The following is an 8,558-nucleotide window of genomic DNA, read 5'->3' as shown; positions in this document are numbered from 1 at the left end:
TGATCACTGAGCCCAAGACGACCTCCAACCTTTACATTCCCCACAAGACCTTCTCTGTTAACAAACAGTAGGTCCAGTAGGGTGCTTTCCCCTAGTTGGTTTGTTCAAGAGCTGTGTGAGGAAGTTGTCTTCCACACACTCCAGGAACCTCTGGGACTGTTGCCTCTCTGCTGCGTAGAATTTCCAGCAGACATCTGGGAAGTTGAAGTCCCCCACGAGAACAAGGGCAGATGATTGTGAGACTTCTACCAGCTGTTTATAGAATATTTCATCAGATTCTACATCCTGATTAGGGGGTCTATAGCAAACTCCCATCATGATGTCTGCCTTGTTGGCCTTCCCCTTAATTCTTATCCATACACACTCAACACTGTGATTGACACTGTTAAATTCTAAACATTCAAAACTGGCCCTAACATAGAGGGCCTAACAATGATTTTTATCTATAACTATTTTTACAGTCACTTGAGAACAATACAATTCCATTATTGAATTTGCTCATAAATTACTTTTTAAAAACATTTCAGAGACATGTTATAGTAGAGTGTGTATATTAGAACATCATCTTCAGCCCAGTATTGTGTAGTATGATAATGACATATTTGGCCTGTGTGGATAAGGAAATTATTATTCTTTATTGTTTATAAGCATCCTGTTAAGAGTCAATCTGGCATCCATATTGATTCTTGAGTGTCAAGTACTAGAAATGGAGAATATCAGGAACAGAGGGATAAATTAATTCAAACTGAAACTTAAATCTTCAAGGAAATATCTACAAGGAGAGTATATGTAAAAACAGTGATGAACTACAAAAATAACCATGTGTCTTTAGAAATTAGTATTTTACAAAATATTGATAAGAAGTTAAGAGGCAACACATTACTACTTCCTAGAGGTCAAATATAACATTTCCCTCTTGCAGATGGTATTTTTAATGTGCTTCTCAATCCTTGTGATAGTCTTGTGAGATAATCAGCTTCACTTAACTCTGTCCACTAGCATAGGTGTATAGTTGTCTAATATCACAGAATGGAAAGGGGAAGAAAAAAAAAAAAAAAGGTGGCAGAAGCTGGGGCATCAGAGCTATGGACACATGCACGCTGGCGGTCACCTGAGAACGTCTCCAGTCACAGCCCCTGCCTAAAGCAGTTTCAGCCAGGGGGTCCGACTGGCTGCTCAGGGCTCTACAAAGTCAGGAGTTTAAATCTCCTAAGGATGGAGATGGCCCACCCTCCATGGGCCCCAGCCCCACTCCTGGGCTGTCCTCCCGGGGAAAAGGCTTCTCCTTATCTCTAGCCTCAGCTTTTCCTGTTTCAGTTTGTGCTGCCTCTCACCGTTCAGCCATGCAAAGGTGTGAACAGCCCGACTGCATCTCCTCCATCCCCTCCTGTTGGTGCCAGAGACACTGTTGGATGGCCCCAGCCCCAGAGCCATCCCTTCTCGCTGAATCAGCCTGTTCCATAGCCTCTCCTTGCAAGGCAAGGTCTCTAGCCCCAGTGTCTCACCTTCAGCCAGTTTACTGATGTCTTTCTTGTACTGCATCAAAAAATGGGTGCAGTATCTAGAGTACTGAGCAGAGAGGGTCCATTCCTCCCCTGGCTCTTGTGGCCATGCCCTGCTCATGTCTCTTTAGGCGCTGCTGGCCCTCAATGCTGCCCAGGTGCACAGGGCTGGTTCTGATGCAGCTTTCTGCCTGCCAGCGCCTAGGGCTGTCCCCCAGAGCTGCAGCTCCTGTATGGTTGCAGGGCTCTGCCTTCCCAGGGCAAGACTCAGCATTTGTCCTGGTTAAGGCTCCTGTTGACCCATTTCTGTCAACATAACCCCTGGGTGGCAGCAGAGCCCTCAAGCACATTTACTTCCTCCCACTTTGGTGTCATCTGCAAACCTGACGAGCAAGCCTGTGGTCCCCTCTTCCACATCACTGAAAAAGATTTTCAACAAGACAGGTCCAAGATAGATCCTGCAGTACACTACTTATTACCAGCCTACAGACAGAGTATAACCCATTAACGACAGCTCTCTGAACCCAAACACCCAAATAGTTCCTTTAAACATGTTGTTGTCCACCTATCCAGCTGTAACACCGTATCTTGTATACAAGAATACAGTAAGACAGTGTCAAAAATCTTGCTAAAGTTAAGGTCAATCACATCCAAACTCTCCTCTTGTCCACAGACACAATCATTTTATGACAAAGGACAACCAGGCTGCTTGGGAACAACTCACCCTTGGCAAATCTGTGATTGTTTCTAGTCACTTTCTCAATTATGTGCCCAAATTACTTCCAAGATGACTTTCTTTGTGATTTTCCCAGGGACTGAAGTGAGGCCAACCAAATTTTGTTCTTGGATTATCTTTTTTATCAGGGATGTCCCCTGATCTCTACTACTTTTGAAAGATGATAGGCAGCAGCCTACATCAGCCAACTCTCTCAGTACTTTTGGATGCAGTTCAGCTGGTCGAATGATGTGTAGTACCCAAGTTCTCTCAGGTATCTCCCAACTCATCCATTCTTAGTACTTCTCCTTGAACTCTGTCTGTAGGCACAAATGCTTGGGGGAATCTTGTTGGAGAAGACTAAGGCAAAGACGACATCCAGTACCTCTGCTGTCACTAATCCATCCTTCCCTTTCAGCAACAGGCCCCCAGTTTTCCTTGTTCAGCCTTTTACTACTAAAATAGTGCAAGAAATTCTTGTAATGTCTGTCATCACTTGCAAGTCTTAACTGTAGGTAGGTTAACACCATCCTTGAATGCTCAACGTTTCTGAACTCCTCCTTTGTAGCTTTCACTGTTTCCCCTTGCTGAATACTGCTTTCCACCCCCACTCTACACTGGAGTTTGGTGCTTAATTCCTTTTAGCCAAGCTGGTGTCCTGATACATCCACTTGTTTTCCTGAGTATCAGGGTGGACCATACTTGGGCTTGGAGGAAGCTGTCTTTAAAGACTGGATAATATTCCAAAGCTCTTTTACCCTTCAGTGCTGCTTCTCATGGGATTCCATCTACCAGTTCCTTGAACAAGCTGAAGACTCTCCTCCTTAATTCCAGGTCTGTACTGTGCTACTCTCCTTCCTTTGCCTTCTCAGGATCTTGGTCTTCCCAATTTCATGGTCACTATAGCCAAGGCTGCCATTGATTATTGTTTCCTTAATCAGTTCTTCCTTGTTTCTGAACAGCAGATCCAGCTGTGTGTGACTCCTCGTTGGCTCGGGAAATGTCCATCTCAACAAGTTACCTCTGTCACACTGTAGACACCACCTTGACCCGCTTGCGACCCCGCTCTGAAACACCAACACTACTTATTTGCTGGAATCACATGGCTGTGATGACCCTTTCTCTCTTCAGCATGCCTTATCAGCCAGGGAGACAGATACACTAAAAATTATTCTGACTTTTAATTGAAAGTGTGGGTAACAACGATTTTCAGTAATTTATCCAATACTACAAGCTCTACATTTGACAACTTGAAAATTATTAAATCAGTTTGGTACACACTGGATTTTCTCCCCCAAGTATCAACAAACCAATCCTGGGAATCCTACAATTGTTCCATGATAACCAGTCCAAAGGCCTCAGTTTATAAGATCTTTACTTCCCATGTTAACAGATCTGAAATAAGCTCAAAGGGTTTCCATCAGCACAACAATTAGAAGTGTCACCAAAACCACTGAATTGCTAGTGGAGGAAAAAAGATGTTTCTGGGCAACGTGTTGATTAGATGGTTAATACATTGAATAAAACAGAAGGTCATGTACTTTGACAGTGTAAAAGAGCACAGCATTGTAAATGTTCATGAGCCATGTCAATAAAAAGAATCCACTAACTAGATGTTTATGTAAGCGGCCATCAAACACTTTGATACCACATTTGTGGCTTACTACTTATAGGAATTTAAAAAACTTGCCAATTTTCATCAGCAAACCAGACAAAGTATCATTTAAATAAAAGATACAATATTTGTACCATGTATTCATTTATTTCCTTTTTCATTTTATCATAAACAGTGAAAATAACTTTTTAATATATGATATGCAATAAGGTCTCTCAGAGTGGAGCCCTCTGGAGGCTAGGACACAATTTATTCGAAACTGCAGTTAAAGTTTTAAAGTGTTCCTCCAAAACAACAAACATCAAGTCTACTGCAAACAAATTATAGGTATGTAAGTTACATGTCGAGAAAAAAAATGTGAATTATAGCACTTTTAAGCTTTTATTATTATCACATATATATATTTTCTCTTAAAATACAGTATCTTTTATTTTTTAATGATTACATTTTAAGATGACTATTTGAAGTCAGATTCCTGCTTTGCAACATCAATTTTTAAAAAGCTGTGGGTCTTAAGCGAAGGAATGTAAATGAATGCAAGTCCCCACTGGTAGATTTGAATATATAACTTGTTATTTAAAGAAAATAACTTGTAGTGCAAATGTCTGGAGAAGTTAATTCTGAAATAACATCCAAGAGTCTGTTCCATTTCGTACCTTTATTCTGGCATCATTGCCAGATTTTTCTGTTTTCCATTGTGCCTCCTGCTTCCTCAGTTTCTCCAGGTCATGTAGCAGGTCAGCACAGCGTGTATTTAATCCCTTATTTTCCTCCTCCAGGTTTTTTATAACCAGCCTGTTTTGCTCTTCTTTCTTCTGTGCACACTCCTCAGTGTCCTGTAGAACAGTACCACAAGGGCCGATAAACAAAAAAAGTGAGAACTAATCAGCAAATATAAACTGTGCAGTTTTACCCTCACAGCAGCTTCTTCTATATTTGATGGCCAAGGTCACCTGTGTACTTTTATTGGCCTCTTTCATGCAGGTGGAAGGGTCATATTTTTTAGCTGGATGACAGCTTTGATGAGTACACATTTGCAAAGAGCCCATTAATTGATCAAGCTGCCTTTGATGCTGTCCCCAGCTATTTTTGAGACCCACACAGACATATCCTCCCAGACCTCGGCTTTATCAATTAATAATGCCAGTCCCATCAGAATCTAATTACAAGAAGCCACATCTTCACACTCCTACTTTCTTTGCTCCATTTCCATCATTAACTATTTATCTGAAAGTTATAAAGCTTGGAGTCTTGGCTTTAAAGCATCTTCCTCGGAGTTGGTATGTGAGAAAACAGTAAGGTATAGCAAGGCCTAAGGCAATTTTTTCTCCAAGCTTGTCACTTTCTGTGCCACAAAGGCTGACATTGCTTAAAGAACTACTTCAAAGCTACAGTCTTATGAAACTATGTACAAGTCAATATACCTTAAGTTCTTGGCTTTTATCTTTAAATTTCTGGTTCAAGTTACTGAATTCATTCTTCAAACGGGCATTTTCCTCATCCACAGCAATTTTTCTCTGTATTAAGTTGTTTATCTCCTGCTGCTGTCCTGTGAGTCTCTTTTTAAAAAAAAAATAAAAATCTGTTAATAGACAAAAAGCAACTCTAAAAGAACACACTTGTACTGGATTTTAGAGTTGTGCATTTCAGACCTATGAAACGTAACAATCCGATATACGTAGTTTTATAGAATTATTTTCATTTCATCAGTACTTTAATCATACTCAAAACTGCATGAATATATGACACAGTAACGTAAATGAGGAACTGAATATCTTGCTGCTATTACACAAAAGAGCCCACAAATGCAGAACTGAATGGAAATTATTCAGTAAAGCTTAGACAAAGACAGTCACTTGCAGAATTTATATTTGTGCTTATGGATTAAGAATACATTAGAATACTGTTCCACTTGCACTTTTAGCACACCAAAAATCAAGCCAAAAAGTAGAGTTCAAAATTCTTCAGAATTCGTGAAGATAATGACAAATAAATATTAAGTGAGGCAACCAAAAAGATTATGACACAAAATTGTTGTAAAAAGGGAATTAAGTCTAACTGAATCTGTAGCTCAAGGAAAATAGTACAACTCGCTTTAACACAGACACGAGTTTAGTGTACCCACACATGGTAAAATATTACTGCCACCAAAAAAACAACTTCAACTTTCTGTGTTAGATATTTGCATTTTATTCTTATGATGTTCGTATTAAAACACCCTCACCCTTAAACCCATATTAGAACTCCGCATTTTTCTTCACAAATCTGTTTTAATTCCACGTACTGTTTAGTCTCTTCCCCTTCAATCAGTGTTGTTCATCTAAAACATTTTCCTAACAGTAAAACTGTAGCTGTAGCAAGAAATAGATGAAAATCTGGACAAAAATGAGACTGCTTTGGCTTTAATATACACGGTAAATGAAACGTGTCCAGAAACATAAAAAATTATCAACAAGAGGATATACCTTTAGATTATTCTAAAGTACTGCTGATAACATACATAAGGGTTTTCAGCCTCCAAACGGTTAAATCTGGTTCACATGTGTTATGGTTTAAAGAACCCACAACAATTTATTGTTGCTCAGACAATTATTCTGTTACCCACTCCCCACCCACGAAGGGGAATCAGGAAAAAACAAGGAAACCAGAGGGCTGAAATATAAACAGATTTAATAGAATAAGACTAGATAATTAACCTTAGTAGTACTTCAGAACCAATATTGATCCTGATACCAATATAAAACACATGAGGATTATGCTCAGCCAATTCTATCAGTGGGAAGCTGTGCACTCCCAGCAGTGGACAGCAAATGTCGGACACCGCCAGTGCCACCCACAGCTTTGGGAGGAAGGGAAGGGCTCAGGGGTCTGGTGCCGGGGCAAGAAGTTCTCAGGATGGCAGCCATCAAGGGAGAGAAAGACTCCTCAGCAAACTTTCTAATTTATATGGAATGTGACGTTCATGGTATGAAATAGTCCTGTTGGCCAGCTTGGGTCAAGTGCCCAGGTCTCACTCCACCTCGTCCCCACACCCGGCAAGCTTGAAAAGCACTGAGACCTTGAAATCCACATACCATAGCTGGCTATAAAGTAAATATTTTCACAAATTCAGGCACCAGAGTCTTTTAAAAATGCAGTTTTCCCTAGCATTAGAAGAGACCTTACCGAAAAGTAAAATTACTGAAAGAGAAATTAATCCTGTGTTGCTCGAACCAGGACAACACATATGTCAGACATGAAAGAGGATGAAAGTGTAGCTGAGCAAAATCATGCAAAACAATATGGTTGAAGTCATATTCAACAACCATTGATTTTAAACCTACATGTAAGAATTACGGCAGAAAAAAGTAACTACGTTACCACCGAACTCAAAGTAACTTTCTCATGAGAAAGAAGACGGACAGGTATAATAGGTAGCAGTCCTGTGTACCCAGAGCACTCACGCAGCACAGGGAAAGGGCTCACAAAGTGGTAACCACAGAAGCGTGGGGCACTTCTGAGGGTCTGAGGAGCAGTCTGAGCACCAGCTTCTCCTCAAGATACACACGCTCCTCTCCCTGCTCTGCACAAACAATTACTGGGCACAAACTAAATCTTCTCTCTGCCCTTTCCGCTGCACTATGTTGTAACATTTGACAACTAGCTTAATAGCCAATAAACTACCTTTTTCAGTATTACCGGAGTTAAATCACATAAAAAGCATTAATTTCACATATTTGATTATAAGACTAAGGTTGGCAGAAATATTTTTTTTATTAATTATTATTTACAACAGTAGTGATTTACTGTGACAGTAGGCATACGAAAAACATGTTTGAAGATGTGCAGTGAAATTAATCTATGTATTTAGCAAATGTATTAGTCATAAAAAATATAAATTACTATTTCTTCATGTGGATTGTATCTTTCCCTCCCTTTTTCTTTCATTTGCTTTTTAACGGAGACCTTTGTTGCAACTATTTTCAAGTTACTTTGAATGCCTGCCTCTCTTCTGGAGACTTCCTCACTTCTTCTACCCATCACATTCCCACCTTCCTTACAAATAATTTATTGTTCTATTTCTACTCCTACCACCACCTCCAAATCTTTTCTATACATTGTTCCTCCATATTTAGTAAATTTATTTTATCTCTCTGACCACTACTTCTCCCCACACACTGTTAGAAATACGGTAACACTTCTTAAAAATTAAAAAAAAACCCACCACCATACCGCACTATGTAGCGGAAAATACGTCCAACCAAGAACAAACCCTGCAACCAGTTCAGCATATGAGAACGGTAATGTAATCCAGCTAAATTGTGCAGCAAATATAAAAAAAAAAAAAGCAATCATAAACAGATAATGTTTAGTAAACAGTGTAGGGATGCATGAAGGATGTTTTTTCTTACATTAAAAATTTCACCTTATCAAGAAAAAAAAATTATCTTTGTTGTACCTCATACTCTATAGCAGTCACAGCAGAATTCAAATAATATACAAAATTTTGTAATAACATTATTCTTTAAAAACATGGAAAAGAAAGTGAATATGAACTGAAGAGAATGGAAAAACGACAACAAAAATTGAGATAAAAGTGAAAGAAAATACAGAAACCTCATATTGTCATATCTTGGGTTTTTGCCTCAGGTGTCATTAATTCCAACCAACCAAGCAGACCAAAAAACCCCAGAACTAGTTTGTATTTAAAACAGTGTTTAATTGGTAATTTAATCTCAAACCTAGA

At 39.4% G+C, this 8,558-nt stretch overlaps 1 protein-coding gene across 1 annotated transcript in view; it reads right to left on the bottom strand.

Annotated features, from left to right (window-relative positions):
• The window catches only part of CNTLN (centlein, centrosomal protein), a 185,215-nt gene that overhangs the window by 149,985 nt on the left and 26,672 nt on the right, over positions 1-8,558 (bottom strand). Inside the window, exons 5-6 of the mRNA XM_009891515.1 lie at positions 5,257-5,391; positions 4,489-4,668 (exon numbers count right to left, since the gene is read on the bottom strand). Of these exons, the coding sequence (XP_009889817.1) occupies positions 4,489-4,668; positions 5,257-5,391 (315 nt within the window). The remainder of the gene's footprint in view (positions 1-4,488; positions 4,669-5,256; positions 5,392-8,558) is intronic.

Source organism: Charadrius vociferus, unplaced genomic scaffold, assembly GCF_000708025.1.
Source record: "Charadrius vociferus isolate BGI_N301 unplaced genomic scaffold, ASM70802v2 scaffold198, whole genome shotgun sequence".
NCBI lineage: Eukaryota > Metazoa > Chordata > Aves > Charadriiformes > Charadriidae > Charadrius > Charadrius vociferus.
The sequence above is the reverse complement of the archived record's forward strand: the minus strand, read 5'-3'. Positions and strand labels throughout refer to the sequence as shown.